At 41.7% G+C, this 19,432-nt stretch overlaps 1 protein-coding gene and 1 long non-coding RNA gene across 10 annotated transcripts in view; both read left to right on the top strand.

Moving 5' to 3' along the window:
- The window catches only part of PHLDB2 (pleckstrin homology like domain family B member 2), a 99,660-nt gene that overhangs the window by 39,170 nt on the left and 41,058 nt on the right, over positions 1-19,432 (top strand). For all 9 annotated transcript variants that reach the window (XM_078389838.1, XM_078389839.1, XM_072993941.2 and 6 more), the window contains exons 4-5: positions 14,890-15,273; positions 18,838-18,981. In XM_078389838.1, coding sequence (XP_078245964.1) covers positions 14,890-15,273; positions 18,838-18,981 — 528 coding nt within the window. The remainder of the gene's footprint in view (positions 1-14,889; positions 15,274-18,837; positions 18,982-19,432) is intronic.
- Positions 3,925-5,281, top strand: LOC144588003 (uncharacterized). Its single transcript, XR_013543298.1, has 2 exons — positions 3,925-4,387; positions 4,521-5,281. It is a non-coding gene; the product is annotated as an uncharacterized LOC144588003 (long non-coding RNA).

Raw genomic sequence — 19,432 nt, 5'->3', positions numbered from 1 at the left:
CCAATCCGTAATTAATATTGCTGGAATCAACAGCCTCAGATAGACAGATGATACCCCTTTGATGTCAGAAAGTGAGGAGGAATTAAAGAACCTCTTAATGAGGGTAAAAGAGGAGACCGCAAAAATGGTCTGAAACTCAACATCAAAAACCTAAGGTCACTGCTGATTTTTCCAAACTGGCAGGCCTGTTGAGTATACCACCTTAATAGCTTCATCTTTTAAGATTTTAAATAGTTCCAATGGCATGCCATCACATCCACTGTCCTTGTGGTTAGCCATGCTTTCTAAGTCCCACTTGACTTCACTCTCCAGGATATCTGGCTTAAGGTCAGCAATCAACCTATCTGGGGTTGTCCAAGCCATCCAGATCTTTCTGGTATAATTCCTCTGTGTCTTTTTGCCACCTCTTCTTGATGTCTTGCTCTGTTACCGCCCTACCATTTTTGCCCTTTACCATGTCCATCTTTGCATAAAACTAACTTTTAACAGCTCCAATTTTCTTGAACAGCTTTCTGGATTTCCCTTTCTATTATTTTCCTCTATTTCTGTACACTGTTTGATTAAGAATTTCCTCTTGTCTCTCCTTGCTATTATTTGGAAGTCTGCATTCATTTTTCTGTAACATTCCCTATCTCCCATGGCCACAAACAAACTTCAAAATATTGTACAATTCATTCCATTATTGTATGTCTATCTGAGAAACCTGGGGGGAGGGGGGTTTGCTGTCTTGAATGTAATGATGAAAGTGGCTAGTCCCTGTGTCTAGCCCAGATGCATTCTGGGATCTGTAGTCCAAAAACTGTTTGTAGTAGTTTAACTGTTTGTTTCAGCTCCTCCTCCTCAGCCTATGGATACGAGCCTGCTGATAGGCTGTTCTAAGGGGCCTTGTGGGTTTTAAAAAACCCCGGGGCGTTCATCTCTTTCCTTTCCCCACATGGCTGTTGGAGGCTGAGGTAAGATCCGTGCTTTTGAATTGGGGGGGGGGGGGGCTGGGAAGAAATAGAGCAGCCATTTTATTTGGGCCACTGGAAAAATAAGTTTTTTAGCATTATGCAATGGTTGGGAAGGGGGGTGGGGGTGGGGGAATGTTAAGATTTTAGAATGCCTGTCCCTGCTTTTTCAAAGGAAGAGTCCCCCTCCCTTTTCAAAGGCATAGTGAAGGTTAAATGGCCCAACAGAGCACGTGGGGGAGGGGTGGTCTGTTTCTCTGAGATAACACAAATGAACATGAGGAAACATTTTTTGCTTTATTTAATTGTGCCCCCTATTGTTTTTTAAATGTTTTGAAAGAAATGCACCCCCTATCAAAAGATATTTTTTGTAGTTCTGTTAGGGCCATGCTGCAACTTTAGCAGAGAGTCTTTAAGAGGCCACAATGCCACAATGTTTTTGTCTTTTATCTTTTTTAAATTTTTCTATTGTTTTTGTCAATATAATAACACACAAAAGTTCCACTGTTAAAAGTAACATTCTGCACAGTGGAAGGTTTTTGTTTTGCTTTGTGTTTGTTTTAATATTTTCTGCATCCCTTTAAAATGAGTGGGGCAGAAATTCTTGGTGCCTAGTCTCAGGGCTGGTGCAAAACAGTCCTGTCTGGAGGTCTTGTGTCTGATGGGGGTATAGGATAGGCATGCTACTCTTTGTGCTCGACCCTGTCTATTTTCAGACATTTTGCCATCATATCTGCCAGCCTCTTTTGCTTCTCATCCGCTGGATCTTCAGCACAGCATTGTCTCCTAAAGCTATTGGACATGTCCTGTGTTAACATTCTCCATTACCTTTCAGGGATGCTAGTCTAACAGAATGTACATTAAGAAATAAGAGATTATTAAGAATAGCTGTAATACCTGTTTGAATGATTTCTGTGTTATTTTATCTTTGAGTTATGTTGTGTAGAAGCCTCCAACCCCCGCTGTACACAAATAAAGGGATTATACAGATTGGGGCCAACCTGTCCTGTGTTCTTTAGAAAATGCCCCAATCCACACCATTCCTGAATCCAGACACTGTCTAGGCATTTCCCTACACACTTTGTGAAACTAGCCTTCCAAGGAGCTGCATGCTTAAATTCTGAAGACCAATAGCCAAACAAAGCAAACTAATATGTATAATCTCAGAAGCGGGAGAAGCTTGTCCTTTGAGACTTAAAACCCACATTAGTTAAGACAGGTTATGTCTAGCAGACATTTGTTGAGTAAGTTAACTATGATACAATTAGTTAATACATTTAGTTATGTAAAAGTATTGTATGTCATGAAAATGAAGTTTCCTTGCTGTGACTGCTATATAACTGAATATTCAGGTTAGCAAACAGGTCTCAGGGCACACTATAACTGCACTGTAGATATTTTCAGGGATGGTGAATTTCAGGTGCATTACCACAGGCTGCAAAAGCACTCAATTCACATTATGCAATGTTTTAAATCAATTTGGTCTTGTTTTGTATTTTGCAGCTTCAATGTTTTTTTGGTTAAATTACTCTATCTGCTCAGGTTAATTGTAAGGTTTGACAAAACTGAATAGCTTCAAGTTCCCCCAAGGTTAGTACACCCCCCTTTTGCTCATCAGCTGGCCCCTACAGGCTCAGTAACCCCCACTGCAGTAACCCACATTGAAACATTAGCAGGAGACAAAATAAAAAGATTTAATTTACTTACAGTTGAACAGCTATCAGAAAACTAAAAACAAGCCTGCTTTGAACAACAGGGCCTCAACAGACTATTTACAATTTCAAAAATGACTAAAAAGAGGGGGAAAGTCACTTAAACAAAGAGATGCCATTGGAGACAGGGCAGGAACATTTGGTCATAAAGAGATGTCCTCTTTGATATTGGAGACATGGTCAGGAATATTTGGTTACTGATAGTCACCTCACCCCCAGAAAGGTATCTCCCATCATATCTACTAAAGGCTGCATATGAGGCTAAAATAACTCCAACATAAATTGCTGCTGAAGTTTTTAGGTATTTGTGACTATTATTTATATTAATTCAGAATTTAGACTACATCTCGCAGAACAACAGCCACGCTGGTTTGGGGTCTCTGGGATCTGTATCCCCAAACAGGAAATTCAAAGTTGCTGCTGCTATTAGATAGACCTTTTGACTGTGCTCAGGAAAAAAAAATGGAAATAAACCCCTCTTTGCCCTTTTTGTGTTGCAGGAAAGTGGACAGGCTCAGCAAGCTCAACACTTTAGAATTTCTTAACATTTTTTTCCAGCCCTGAGGATTTTGAATATTGAAATTGAGTTTCATTCATAAACCATTAGCACTCCCTCACAGCTCTTTCTGGAGCACCCTTTTGACAGGTCGGTTTTGTACCTATTTGGTCCTGAGCTGACCAGATTCTGATGTGGGTTCAAATGTCTCAAACCTCTTTTCAGGATGAAACTATAGAAACCATGACTTAGAACAAAACTATAAACATCTCTTTGCTGCTTGTGGTAGAAAAATGCTAATAATGGCACAGAACAGGGTGTAGGGGAGAAGGGCTGTGTACCTTGGGCACTACATGGTTGATGTTTCAGGGAGGGTGAGATTTAGGTTCATTGCCCCAGCCTGCAATTTTTCCTAAATGAAAATATTTATAGAAAAGAAGAGAGGTGGGACAGCTCTTAGGGAGCTTACCCCCCTGCATGCCGGCCTCCCTGGAAACCATCCCTTCTAAATTATTAGGAACCTTGTTACAGGTTGGGCATAACAAGACACTCAAGTTCCCATTATGCATGGTTTTTAAATCAGTTTGTCCTTGTTTTAATAGATTTATATCGTCTTCCTGATGACCGTCGTTCAAACAAAGAATGTCCAGGAGGGGAGGTGCCCTTTAGAGTATTTTGTGCTTTTGAAAGACAACGGGCCCTGTACAGTTCCTCCAGTATGAGGCACCCTACTGTGGTATCCTCTGTGAACTTCACACTGGTATGGCTGTTAGAAGCAGAAATACAAACCTATGTATATTGGGCATGGTGCAGAGGCCTCAGCACATCTCCTTGTGGTGTACCAATACTAAGGTTGAGAACCATAGCTGTATATTGACCTGCTCTAACCCTCTGACTGCATTCAGACAAAAAAACAAAAACGATGTAGCCTTTTGCTTTACATGTGCCATGGTTAGAGTTTCACTTATACTAGATGTGCAAAGAAATAAACCCTTCTTTTCCCTTTCTGTGTTGCAGGAAAATGGACTAACTATGCCAGGCAGGCAAGACATCCTCAGCAAGCTCAACATTTTTGAATTTCTTAACACTTTTTTCAGCACTGAGGATTTTGAGTATTGAAACTGAGTTTAATTCATAAACTATTAGCACTCCCTCGCAGCTCTCTCTGGAGCACCCTTTTGACAGTTCGGCTTTGGACCTATTTGGTTCTGAGCTGTCCTGATTATGATGTGAGTTCAAGCGTCTGAAATCTCAGTGAAATTTCACCTAACAGCCAGACTGTGCTGATTCCTTGCAATAAATAATTGTTTTAACTTTTTTTTAAATGTACACTTCATAGTGGGTGTTTTTTGTATTTTGCAGAAGGAGCCACAGAGGTTGAAGATTGGTGGCCCATGGTCTTTAAGTTGCAAACTTTTTTCAAAAGTCTCTAGGCATTTGAGGGCGGATGGTCACTTTGACTTTCTTGATGATTCTGTTTGTGAAAGATGTTGAGAAGGCAATGGCTCAAAGCTCTATGAGGGATGCCTGGAAAATCAAAAGGGGCTTTAACACACACACACACACATAGAGAGAGAGATTCTAGGAATCTTCCTTGGGTCTAAACATGTGGAAAACATTTTTACTTTGGAGAGTATTAAAGTCATTTTACTAAAAAATGTGGGGATTTTGTACTGTTCTACTTATTGCTCCTTACTATTTCATGCCTACTTACTAAATTTATGTTCAAGCGTCTGAAATCTCAGTGATACTGCTGTCCACTGCTTTTCATTGGGAAACAGAAATGACTTATTTTTTCACCTCACAGCTAAACTGCGCTGAATCTTTGTAATAAATAATTGTTTTAACTTTTTATAAATGTGTACTGCTAAGTGGGGTTTATTTTTGTAATTTGAAGAAGGAGCCACAGAGGATGGAAATTGGTTAAGGTGACAATGTAGAAATATTACTTGGTAAATCTTCAATATCTTTGATCACCCATCATTGTGGAAATACAACTTAACACACTCTAGAAACACTGATGCTTTTGATAGTGGTACTAGAAGGTAGGTATATTTATTTCATTTATTGTGACCAGGTACAACAGCAGCCACACATAAATATGGTGGATCTACTCGGATTACCCGCACGAGCCAGGAGGTGAGGTTGAGGAGCCTAATGCCTAGGGATGCCCGGAAGGAAAGGACACGAAACCGGGCCTTCTTGGCGGTAGCTCCTCGCCTCTGGAACAATCTCCCTCCTGAGATCCATGCAGCCCCCACTTTGGGCACTTTTAAAAGTCGATTAAAACATGGCTATACATTCAGGCCTTCCCTCCAGTTAATATCTGACTTTTCTGTTTATTCTCTCCTTATGTATTTTCTATTCTATTGTTGTATTCTGTTTGTATGTGTTTTTTTGTATTGTCTTTTAGACCAGATGGGCAGGGTATAAATCAAATAAATAAATAAAATAAAGATCCTCCATCATCTTCCTCAGCATCCCCCATTAGAGTACAGGCCATCTTTCTTCTGTTTTTCTGTTTGGGTTTTGCAGTAAAGACAGAGAGGTCTTCTGCAGACTTGAATTTTTTTCTTAACTTTTCTGGGTCTTCAGGCAGGCTCTCCCTGAGCCTTGGAGGGGGACCTAAGGGCCACAAGGTTTGGGAAAAACCCGCAGGCCCATAGTAGTAACCTTTGGGACTCAAACGCCTCCTGGGTTTCCCCGTAAGCTTTTGGCATGTCTCAGGAATTTGGTTCTCCTTGTCCGCCATGTCTACAAAGCCACACGACCTCTGCAAAGAGCTGTGAGCATGCACAGAAGGTCCCTGAAATCCCCGCTGTGGAATTTCAGCCCCAGGCGGCCTAAGGGCTTGCCGAGACATGCCCCTACGGCCACCCCTTTTCTAGCCAAACCCCCTTCAGCCTCGCCCAACCTTCTGTAAATTACAAACAGGTCTTTAAGTTGCAACCTTTGTTACTGCACATTCTCTAGTGAAACCCTTGGGGTAAATTTGAGTTGCTGCAATGAGAAATCCTAGTTTCTATGTAACATAAGATTGAACTGTAAAGTAGAAATCGTGAAAAAGGTTTAAACAGCTATATCGTAACAGAAAAGGTTTGTTTGTTTTAACCATTATTTTAAAATTGTCTCCTATTTAGAAAGGTCTAATTATTTAATTTATTGTTACAGTATATCAGAAGGTCCCCAAAATCATTCATAAGAGAAGAGGCTTGTTGTTGTTTTCTAACCACGGCTTTAAAATTCTCTCCCATTTAGAAGGTCTAATTATTTAATTTGCTGTTATAGTATATCAGAAGATCCACAAAATCATTCATAAGAGAAGAGGCTTGTTGTTGTTGTTTAACCATTTATTTAAAATTCTCTCCCATTTAGAAGGTCTAATTATTTAATTTATTGTTACAGCATATCAGAAGGGCCCCAAAATCCCTGGTGTGAATTTCAGCCCCCAGCGGCCTAAAGGCATGCTGAGGCATGCCCTATGGCCACCCTTTCTAGCCAAACCCCTTGAACTGCTCCCCATTGGTCCACAGGGCTGTGGGGGTGGCACAACCCCTCGGGGACCAATCCTCAGGCCACCCTGGGGTCACGGGGGACCCCTGCCTCTAGGAAAAGGCTCCTATAGGCTCACGGTCCCCCCCGAAATCCCTGACGTCACGCAGGGGGCTGGGGCAAGCCGAGACATGGTCTACGACCACCCCTTTTCTAGCCAAGGACCTCCAACCGCTCCCCATTGGCCTACGGGGTCGTGGGGTGGCACAACCCCTCGGGGTCCAATCCTCAGGCACCCCTAGGGTCACGGGGGACCCCGGCCTCTAGGGAAAGACCCCTATAGGCCCACGGGGACCCCCACAACCCCTGACGTCACCGTTCGGACCACCCCTTCCGCCGGAAGGGGCCTGGGTCCAGCCTAGGCGCCGGAAGTCCCTCCCCTTCCGGTCCAGGGTCCCAAAAGGGGGCGTGGCACCTGTCAAAATTGAGTTTGATGAGAGCTACCATTATCCTACTACTCATATGAAGTGGAGAATTGGTAATTCAAAAGAAAGCACTGAGTGCAGTTACATCTAGTCGTATGGACTATAGACATAGAAGTGAATATAACTAAATTGAGACAACTGTAGTTTGAGCATACCATGACAAGTAGGGATAGGCATGAATTAAGTTGTCCCTGTCCAGGGAAATTTTATCATTATGCCCACAGAGGTTTTATGCGGACATGGTGCCTGCTTCCACTGCCCATTACTCAGCAATATGCGCCTCCATTCCTGCCTCCCTAGCATGACTGACCACTCAACGTTTGCAGCGTCCTCTTTATTCTTCTGCCTTCCTCAGCCTTTTACCCCTTTGTGGGGCCAGCTGATGGAGAAGGTAGAAGACGGAAAAGCAGGCTGCCAAAGGTAAGTGGCCAGTGTCACTGGGGAGGTGGAAAGAGAAGCGTGCGTTACTCAAGAAATGGGCAAGTGTGCAAAGGAGGCAGGCACCATGCCCACACAACAGCTGTGTGAGCACAATGACGATTTGCCCTGGACAGGGACGACTTAATTAGTGACCATCTTTAATGACAAGACAAGTAGGCGAAGAAACCTAGTTATTCCTTGCTTCTGCCTGGCCAGCAAGAATCTGTCATGCTTCTCAAAGATGTCTGTGAGGCTAGCGTCCATCCGTCCATCCGTCCATCCATCCTGTGCTGAGTTTGTCCCAATAAAGGGACTTGAGACAGTTTGCAAATTGTTTAAAAAACAAAGGATGGCAACTAAAAATAAACAGATTCTGCTCTAGAGGTGTTGAATAAAAGCAATTTAAAACAAATTGAAAGCACATAAAAAAGATAGGAGGCAGATTATTCCCCATAAGATCTAAGTAGCTTTTCTGACTAGTAATTTGTTCTGTGAAAGTTAAGCAATGAATTAAAGTACTATTTGAGGTGATTCTTTTTATATGGGATTATGTTTTTTTTTGCCCCTCATTCGTTCTGAAATGTAGAAATGAACTTTTGTGAGATAAAGTTGGAGGGGTTGTGTCATAAGTTACTTCACCACAGTTTGCTTTATATGGTCTGTTTTTAAACATTGTTGTTTTTTAAAAGAAAGTTTATGATCTGGTGTGCATTACATCTCTGTAAAGCCTTGAAGGATGCTACACTAGCTACTTTGGTTGGAAACATCTTAATAGGCTTTGGAATCATGTGAGATGTTGCTTTTTGGAAGTAGGTTCAACTTTGCCCCTTGCTGACCCTTAGCCCAGAGATGCTTTGGGCTGCTAGAGAAGTTAGGTGGAATTTCCCCATCACAGGAATATCACATCACATGCATTCTACTCGTACGTGCTATACTTTTAATACTCTTCCTGGGAGAAGGAGAATATATGTTATGGAGAAGGAAGAACAGATCAGGTACCAAAAACAGAGGGGAATGATAGAAGGGGCCAGTGTTAATAGTGGAGGAAAATGTCAAGAGAGATGTGAAGATGGACTTATTATAGGTAAATCAGGATTGAAGCGGAGATATTAGTGAGCAAAGAAGTGATAGTAGTCATTAAAAGGGAATGGGACAACCTTCGTATTTCTCAAAATAAAACTGGGATTGGAGGTGAAATTTATAACTACAGGACAATCTAAGATTATGTAAAACTGAAAGAAAGATTTGCACACATTCAGTGCTTCTTCAGATTCTGAGTGCAGTTGTTTCTTCCAGTCTGTGGTGTTATATAGGATCAGAATATGTATGGCATGCATATCCTGCAGTTTTCAAGCATGATAGGTTTTGTAGCCTCCTGTACTCTACATGCTACAGAATTGTGAGGCTATGGATTGGTCTTAACCACAACAAGAGGGATATATGATATGTGATTGAAAGGAATTCCAAGAGCAAATCAGGTCCAGAAGCTTCTGTCGTATTGCTATTTAATATAGAAAATATGGTGACTTTCAATCCACATAAAAGTAATCAATACTTACTTCCTAAAGTCTTGGAACATGTTCTGACAATAGCAGTGGGTCTTAACCCAACCATCTAATTTTCTTTGAATGTTGGAAATGCTGTAGAACTTGCAAATAAGAATTTAGATGTATGGCAGCCGGTAGGATAGTAAGAACAGGCAGCACAAAATAGCAGCCAACACAACTTCCTGTGGATAAGCTCCTTAATACCACGTTGTGTGTATTGAAATAGAAATGAGGCAACATATTCTATTACCGCTCAGGCAGTGATGAGAGCGAAGGAAGCTATATTAGATACTTAGATGGTGAGGCATTCTTGCAAATATAGGCGATAAAAATTTTCGGATTTTTTTTACTGAACTCAGAGGCAAATCTGTTTTTCAGCTTTGACAGTATCATATTTATAAAGCCATTTTTTAAAAAAATTGCCTAGCATTAGGCCCCCTGTGTTTTAAATCTGAATAATTGACAGTTATATTTGGAAACATTTTTTGCATTCGCTGTAGATTAAAATTAGCTGTTAAAATGCTACCATCCCTACATTGTCTCAGGATTTTAAGGGTTAAAGTATTCCTTTACTCTGAGGCCTTTGGTGCAGATTCAGTCTCCTGTACATTTCAGCCAGACTGAGGTAAAGTCTTGTTCTCTGGGCTTCCATTCGATATGCCCTATGTCCCAAAGAGTGCATGAGGAAGGATGCCAAAATGAACATATCCTGTCACTGTATGTGACGGGGGGGGGCGGGGAGAGTGAACTCGGGAGTCAAGTATTGTTTATTCCAGCTCTTAACTGTTGCAGGGAAGGTAGCAAAAGCCGCCAGCAAAGTGCCCTGTTGCAGCATCAAAGGATGGATAAACATTGGAGTTCCTGGCCAGCAGTCAGACGGTGCTTTCAGAAATGGATTGGCTTCTCAAAGAATACAGGCTTGAGAGGAAGAGAGGAAACACAAACTAAGCAGATGAAGAGGGAGCTGGAGGCTTGTGGAGACAAGGCTTGGAGGGAGCAAAAGAAGTTTGAGGTGCAAGGATTTTGCTGTAATTTTGCCTTTCTGGTGTTACTGTCTCGCCTGACCTGAGAGGATCAGAGAATTTTGGTTAAGAATTTTTTTTAGGAAGAATGCATTTGATTAGTAACACTACACTTACAGCTCAACTGTGTTAATGTTTTGCCTATGCCTGGGAGGCAGAGCTCAGCATTGGGTCCTTGTCACATGCATTTGCATTTTGTTTTTTCATTTGTATACAGAACACTTGGTTTGTTAATCTCCAATGTCCTTTTTTTTCCTGGATAGAACAAAGAGGTAAGCAGGTTCCTTTTGATGCCTAAGCATTCAGAGATTTAAAAGTAGCCATAGACACATTTACCCTGGTGTGCATTGCATCAGACTCAATGCGTCTCAGTTCTGAATACATGCATTGCTACAATACATGGGTTTTGGGGGGAGCAAGCCCTTTAAAGTTCAGCAGACTGACTTCTGATGAAACAGGCTTGGGCTGCGTGCATCTAATGGCTTTATGATTTTGCCAATTCTTCCTTTTTGATATTCCCCCGCCCCTCAAGAAAATTATTCATTTGAAGAAGAGAGTTGAAAGTATGACCGATTATTCTTACTGCTTCTGAATGCAAAGAAGTTTAGTTTGTATCTAGGAAAACCATCTGTTTAAAACCGTGACTGTATTGTACTTGATAGTATGCTGTTGCTCATTCTGTCATTGACTGTGATGCTTTCACCCATCCACGATGCAAGACATTCCTGGCTTCCGTCTTACAATTGCATGCACTGCAAAGTTTGAAGTATTTATATGTCACAATAGAGGATGTTAGTAGAATTTCTCAACAGCTGTGGTTCAGCATCTCTTGCATTGGTGTGCTCTTACAACCAATAGAACTATTCCCCCATAGTTTGCTTAAGAGTCAGCATTCATTTCCGTATATGTTCAGAATCCTTCTTTGTAAAAAATCTCCTGTTTACTTGAATATTATTTTCCTGCGGTTATTCGCAGTTTAACTTTGATAATTGATATAAAAATACCATGTGAATGATCTCTTCTGTAGGAAAAATGGGGCAGCTGGGGAAAGTACATTGAAAATTGATCTGCAGAATAATCCAATGCATGCCTGTCCCATGTTTTAAAATAAAAATCGCTGTCGGGTTCAGTTGACCTAGAAAAATATTTACATATATGTAAGCATATTGTAAAGAATACTTTGGATGGCACTTACATGGAGGTAAGCATTGTTGAATACAAGTATATTATTAAATGTGCAGAAGGTTGCACTGCTGCTTTTTCTTTTTTTCTTCTTCTTACTAATAATAGTTTATTTTCTTCTTACTTTTTGCTGGCTTACACTATATTCTGTAAATCTGTAATTCAATACTAAATATATTTCAAATGGCATATGTAACTCTTGATACTTTTTAGCATGGACTGTTCTTGGAAAAATGATGTATATCCTTATATCAAAAAAGCTATTTTTAGTCCAGGTACTAACTTGCTAGGTGATATGCCTGCAGTTTGCCAGTCTTTCAGTGTGGGATAATCGAGAAATGTTGCTTTTTCATGACATTTTGTAGTTCTAATTTCTTTGTTGTTTAGTCATTAAGTCGTATCCGACTCTTCGGGACCCCATGGACCAGAGCATGCAGGCCCTCCTGTCTTCCACTGCCTCCCGGAGTTGGCTCAAATTCATGTTGGTAGCTTCGATGACACTGTCCAACCATCTTGTCCTCTGTCGTCCCCTCCTCCACTTGCCTTCACATTTTCACAATATGAGGGTCTTTTCCAAGGAGCATTCTCATGAGATGGCCAAAGTATTGAAGCCTCAGCTTCAGGATCTGTCCTTCCAGTGAGCATTCAGGGTTGATTTCCTTCAAAATGGACAGGTTTGTTTTTCTTGCAGTCCAGGGGACTCTCAAGAGTCTTCTGCAGCATCACAGTTCAAAAGCATCAATTCTTCAGTGGTCAGCCTTCTTTATGATCCAGCTCTCATTGCCATACATCACTACTGGAAAAACCATAGCTTTGACTATGCGAACCTTTGTCGGCAAGGTGATATCTCTGCTTTTTAAGACGCCGTCTAGGTTTGTCACCATCTGCTGTTGCCATCTGCAGTGATCATGGAGCCCAGGAAAGTAAAATCTGTCACTACCTCCATATCTTCCCCTTCTGTTTGCCAGAAGGCGATGGGACCAGTGGCCATGATCTTAGTGTTTTTTATGTTGAGCTTCAGACCATTTTTTTCGCTCTCCTCTTTCACCCTCATTACGAGATTTTTTAATTCCTCCTCACTTTCTGCCATCAGAGTGGTATCATCTTTATACAAGTTAAATAAATACATAAATAAATATCTGAGGTTGTTGATATTTCTTTCGGCAATCTTAATTCTGGCTTGGGATTCATCCAGTCCAGCCTTTTGCATGATGTATTCTGCATAGAAGTTAAATAAGCAGGGAGACAATATACAGCCTTGTCGTGCTCCTTTCCCAATTTTGAACCAATCAGTTGTTCCATATCCAATTCTAACTGTGGCTTCCTGTCCCATATATCTTTTCCCTTTATATTATTTCCCTCTCTTTGCACTGTTCACTTAAGAAGGCCCTCTTGTCTCTCCTTGCTATTGTTTGGAAGGCTGCATTCAATTTGCTGTAACTTTTCCTATCACTCTTGCATTTTGTTTCCCTTCTCTTCTCTGCTATTTGTAAGGCCTCATTGGACAGCCACTTTGCTTTCTTGCATTTCCTTTTCTTTGGGATGGTTTTTGTTGCTGCCTCCTTTAGAAAGTTATGAGCCTCCATCTAAAGTTCTTCAGGCACTCTGTCCACCAAATCAGGTTCCTTAAATCTGTTCTTCACTCCCACTGTGTATTCATAAGGGATTTGGTTTAGATTATATGTGACTAGCCCAGTGATTTTTCCCACTTTCTTCAGTCTAAGCTTGAGTTTTGCTATAAGAAATATAGCAAAATTTCAGCCTCTTAAGCATCGGTGGTTGGTGCATAAACTTGGATTACTCTGATGTTGGATTCGTATTGAAATCATTCTATCGTTTTTGAGATTGTATCCCAGTACAGCTTTTCCCACTCTTTTGTTGACTATGAGGGCTACTCCATTTCTTCCAAGGGATTCTTGCCTACAATAGTAGATATGATAATTGTCTGAATTGAATTTGTTCATTTTAGTTCACTGATGACCAGAATGTCAATATTTATTCTTGCCAACTCCCGTTTGACCACATCCAGCTTACCAAGGGCCATAAAACTACAAAATGTCATGAAAAAGCAACAGGTTCCTATGCAGTATTTTTTCTTTGCAGCATCCGACTTTCCTTTCACTTCCAGGTGCGTCCGCAGCTGAGCATCCTTTCGGCTTTGGCCCAACCACTTCATTAGCTTTGGAGCTACTTGTACTTGTCTTCCACTTTTCCTCAGTAGCATGTTGGATGCCTTCCGACCTGATGGGCTCATCTTCCAGAATCTTATCTTTTAGCCTTTTGTTTTTGTCCATGGAGTTTTCTTGGCAAATATACTGGTGTGCCTTGCTAGTTCCTGCTCCTGGTGGATCGTATTTGGTCAGAACTCTCCACTATGAACTGTCCGTCTTGGGTGTACCTGCATGGCATAGCCCATAGCTTCTCTGAATTACTCAAGCTCCTTCGCCATGACAAGGCAGCAATCTGTGAAGGGGTTTAATTTCTATATACTGTATACTCAAGTATAAGCCTAGTTTTTCAGCACAGTTTTTTTTGCTGAAAAAGCACCCCCTTAGCTTATACTTGAGTCAGTGTCAAAATTACATGTTCTCCCCTGCAGTGCAGGTGTTCTCTGGACTCCCTCGCTCATCTATGGGCACCTGCAGCCTCTGTGGTTGGTCTGATGTCCCGGGTTAAGTACACTGCATTTCAGCTTCCAGGACACTCCCATCCTCCTCCTTCTGCATATTCTATGTACCCACCCTCCTCCTCCATCCTCCATCTCCCTCCATCTTGTTACACAGCAGTAGAGCAGTAGAGGAGCGCAACATCTGGTATGAGTCCTCCTTCCGCAGGCAGTGAAGTGTGTCTCGCAGCTCAGAAGGGCAGTATCTTCAAAAACATTTAACCTACTGATGTCTCAATGTAATTTTTTTATTGGTATCTTTTATTTTTGAAATTTACCAGTAGATGGTGCATTTTCCACCCTCGGCTTATACTTGAGTCAGTACGTTTTCCCAGGTTTTTTTGTGGTAAAATTGGGTACCTCGGCTTATATTCGGGTTGGCTTATACAGTGGTGCCCCACAAGACGGGCACTCCGTTTAACGACAAAACTGCTTGACATGTTTGCGATCGCAAAAGCGATCACAAAATGATGTTCCCTATGGGGGAATTTCGCTTTGCGATGATCGGTTCCCTGCTTTGGGAACCGATTCTCGCAAAGCGATGATTTTTTTAACAGCTGATCGGCGGTTTCAAAATGGCCACCGGGTAAACAAAATGGCCACCCGCTGTTTTCTGGGACAGATTCCTCGCTGCACAGGCAGCGAAAATGGCCGCGCTATGGAGGATCTTCACTGGACGGTGAGTTTCCAGCCCAAAGGAACAAATTAACTGGGGTTTAATGCATTTCTATGGGCTTTTTAAAATTGCTTTACGACGTTTTTGTTCTACAGCGATTTCGCTGGAACGAATTAACGTTATAATGCGAGGCACCACTGTACTCGAGTATATACGGTATATATAATTTCTATATATATATATTTCTTTCCTTCAATTTTAACATTTTTCTTCCTTTTTTAATTTTATTTTTTTTACATTAGGAGCGCCAGCGTCTGGAAACAATTCTTAACTTGTGCGCAGAATATTCCAAATCTGACAGTGACCCTGCCACTGTTACAACTGTAGCTGATGTTCAGAAAATTAATAAAGAACTTGAAAAGCTCCAGCTGTCTGAAGAAGATTCAGTATTTGAAGACTCTCAGATGACACCGGAAACCAGATTCAGAAACCACTTCCACCCACCTGCTGGAGAGTCTGATTTCTCTGAATTCAGTGATTTTGGGCAAAATTCTGTTGGCTTTTTTTCCCCTGGTGGGATTAGGACCAATAAACATGTAATTGATAACAGGACAAGTTCACCTCTACCTTCTTCTCCCTTCCTGATGAATGTCAATGAATCTTCATACCTAAGCATCATGTCAAAGGTAATGGCAATGTCTTCTGTAGGAAGAGCTAGTTGTAAACCCTGTTCTGTGTTGGCACAATTTGTTTTTACTAAGAGAAAAATTACTCAAAGCTGTGATCATCTGTGGATGTAGGATGATGTTCTAAGTTCTGTCTCAACAGCTGTCTGTTTAGTATCCTCACAATCCAGAGACTTTGTACCTTTTGCTTCTCTGTATAGTAGCCCATTTCTCTTAATGGTCAGGTTCCAGAGTAGTTTATACCTGAGTACTAGCACTAAAGAAGGAGTGGAGGAGGCTCTGTGTGATTTCCAACTATTGATATGATTTGGCCAAATACCTGGCCTTCCACGGAAGGGAGCAGCAACAGAGAAGGCTCTCTCTTGTTTCCCCACCAAACATGCCTGTGAGGGTGGTGGGACTGAGAGAAAGGCCTCTCCTGATCACTATAATATCTCAGCAACCTCAGAAAAGGAAATACAGTCTTACAGATAGCTTGGACCCAAGCTGTTTGTGGCTATATACACAGATAAAACCAGCACTTTGAATTGTGCCCAGAAGTGGAACAGCAGCCAACAGAGCTGCTGTAACACACGGGTTATATGACCCCTGCAACCAAACCCAGTTAACAATCTGGCTGCAGCGTTTTGGATGTGCTGGAGTTTCTGAACACCTTACAAAGGCAGTCCCATGTAGAGCACATTACAGTAATGCAGCCGATAAGATGAGACCTCAAGGAACAGCTGCAGCTGGCACACTAGTTTTAACTGTGCAAAGGCACTCCTCCCTGGCCGATGCTGTTTAGGGCTGGTCATCCAGACTGAGAGATGAATGCAGAAGCATACCCAAGCTGTGCACCTGTGTTCTCAGAGGGAGTATAACCCCATCTGTCACAGGCGGGATCCCTGTTCCTTGAACTACCCTTTGGCTGACCAGGAGCACCTCTGTCTTGTTTCAGTTTATTTGCCCTCATCCAGTCCATTACTGACACCAGACACTGAGCTATAACTGAAAGAGCTTCCTTGGATTTAGAGAGGAGAGATAGAGTTGGGTGTCATCTGTATACTGGTAACAGCGAATCCCGAAATTACACACAACTTATCCCAGGGGTTTCATGTAGATGTTAAATAACATAAGGGGTAAAGCAGAACCCTAAGGGACCTTAGAGACTAGCAGCCTGGTGTCAAACAGGAGTCCCCAGCACTATCTTCTGATTTCTCCCCTCCAGGAAGAGCCACTGTGGAACAGTGCCTTCAAGATCTGTCCCAGTGAGACAGGCTAGAAGGATGCCATGGTTGATCATATTGAAAGCCACTTAGAGGTCCAGCAGAATGAACAGAGGCACACCTGACCAGTTCCCAGTACAGTGGTGCCTCGCTTAGCGATCGCTCCGTTGAGTGACGAAATCGCTTAGCAATGGACTTTTTGCCATCGCAAAAGCGATTGCTTAGCGATGGTCCCTATGGGGAAAATTCGCTTTGCGATGATCGTCGGGAAGTGATCATTGCAAAGCCCCCATTTTCGGCCAGCTGATTGGTGGTTTCAAAATGGCCACCGGGAAAACAAAATGGCCGCCCGCTGTTTTGCCTCGCTTAAGAGGCAGCGAAAATGGCAGCGCTATGGTGGATTTTCACTGAAAGGTAAGTTTTTAAGCCCATAGGAACACATTAAACACGTTTTAATACATTTCTATGGGCTTTTAAAAATCGCTTAGCGATGAAATTGCTTAGCAACGTTTTTCCGGAATGGATTAACGTAGCTAAGCGAGGCACCACTGCATATGTCATCAGCCAAGGCAACGGAAACAGTCTCTGTCCCATAGCCAGGCCTTCAGCCAGATTGTAATGGATTTAGATATTCCATCTCATTCAGAAAACCCTAGAGCTCAGAAGCTACAACCTACTTTAGCACTTTGCCCATGAATAAAATGTTAGAGACTGCTTGGTAGTTATCCAGTACCGTGGGGTCCAAGAAGACATTTTTTTCACCAGTGGTCTTGCTAGTGCCTACTTTAAGCATGCTGGAATCCTACCCTGCTGCAAGGAGGCATTCACTACTCCTCCTACCCACTCAGTCCAGCTTCTCTCTGGCAGCTTTTATAAGCCAGGAAGGGCACGGGTCCAATAGATATGTGGTAGCCTTCACCTCTCTAAGGGTCCTGTCCACATCATCAGGCTGCAAAAACTGAAACATATCCATTATCACAGGACAAGCTGTGGCCATAGTTACATTTGTAGGACCTGCATGAACAACAGCATCCAAGTCAGAGCGGATCTGAGCAATTTTGCCTGCATCAGTTTAATTTGAGGGTGACGGAGCAGGGGCATTGTCGCGATTATTGACAGTTGTTAAACTCTCTGTAAATCACCCATAGTATTTCCGGCAGCTCTAAGATCTGTTTGTCACAGAACTGGAATGACTTTTGAGGTGCTTTCCAGTTCCTTGAATTCAAGGACTGCAGTCTTGCATCTCTATCATTCATACTCCTTCCCTTTGATTAAGTGGGGGGGTCCTGTTTTAGCAACTAGGAAGATGAAATTCAAGATGCAGGATCGGTATTAGCTACACAAGATGCTTGTGAAAAGGCAGCTTTCCTGCTAGGATTACTAGGTCTAACGAGGAATGCAGTTCATTAGAGAGGGCCCTCTGTCATAATGGTGATAACAGCAGTAACAACAGTCACTTGAATGAGCTCCATTACTTGTTCTAAAATGCCATGGGTTCCATACAAATTGTATTGGTTAATTAAGGCCTGATAGAAGGACATATGGTTTAATGATATAAAGCATAGGGCTGAGAACAGGAAGGAAGGCACAGATGTAGCTGTAATACTGAGAATGTTGCTCCTGACCTTATGAAAACAAGTTGAACTCCAAAGAGCAAAACTCATATTCTGTTAGTCTCTACAAGATTAAATCTCATGGAAAAAGTCTCAGAATGGAGTTTAACTCCCTAGAAAATGTACTTCTGAGCATGCATAGGTTTGCAGGATCTGTTTCTGTGCTACATTTTAAAGGAATTTAATACAGTAAATATTTCTCTAAGAAACAAACTCTATGCTTGTTGGTGGTTGTGGGTTTTTCGGGGTCATTGGCCGTGTTCTGAAGGTTGTTCTTCCTAACGTTTTGCCAGTCTCTGTGGCCGGCATCTTCAGAGGACAGCACTCTGAAGATGCCGGCCAGAGCACAGAGTGCTGTCCTCTGAAGATGCCGGCCACAGAGACTGGCGAAATGTTAGGAGGAACAACCTTCAGAACACGGCCAAAGAGCCCGAAAAACCCACAACAGCCATTAAATCCCGGCCATGAAAGCCTTCGTGAATACTATGCTTGTTGTTTTGTATTTGTTAATATTGCTCATTAAGTAAATGAAGGACACAGACGAGGCAGGTAGAATACTCTTGAGAAACATGACACGAAAAGATTAATTTGGGATATTATTTTAAAAATATGATTATTTTTGTTGGTTCTTTGAAAAACTGTTGACATAAATAGAGTTGATGCTGGCATTTTTTTTAGGGAAAAAACAATAAAATGTGATTTTCTGAGAACTCTTAGTGTAATATATATATATTGATTTCTTACAGACATCAGACTGCATAAGTGATGAACAAAGAGCACAGCAGCTCAACCAAATGGAAGAGCAGCGTATTATAATACTGAACAACCTGGAAGAACTTGAACAAAAGATCAAGGATTTAAATGATCAGATGGATGAGTCCTCCAGAGAGGTACATATTTTTTTTCCTGGCTATTTTTATGACTTGATTTCTGAATATAAGAAACATACATATTCGAAATGCTTATATAGATTATGATTTCCTTTAATGCACTTGTAGGCTATTGAGACCCAACATTCTCCTTTGTTCAGTGAACATGTGAAAGCGTACTAAATGGCACTTGCTAGTTGTGCCCTGACACTGTTGGACCTGTATGGTACATTTGACATTAATGTTAGACATTAGTATCACACATACAAGAATCCTAAACTATTGCTCTTCTTGTCATGTGTGTTGGGCAATAGGTGGTTTTTAGTATAACAAAAGCTTGGATCCTAGTGTTTAATCCAGCCCTTCATATGTTACCCTTGGTCCTCAGGTATAGACTATCCTTTTTGTATATGTACGAGGCGATCACATAAATATTTATTTAAAAGTAAAGAACACAGTGTTCAGCATTTTC

The sequence above is a fragment of the Pogona vitticeps genome, chromosome 3 (assembly GCF_051106095.1).
Source record: "Pogona vitticeps strain Pit_001003342236 chromosome 3, PviZW2.1, whole genome shotgun sequence".
Classification (NCBI taxonomy): domain Eukaryota; kingdom Metazoa; phylum Chordata; class Lepidosauria; order Squamata; family Agamidae; genus Pogona; species Pogona vitticeps.
Note: the sequence above shows the minus strand (reverse complement) of the source record. Positions and strands in the feature narration are given on the sequence as shown.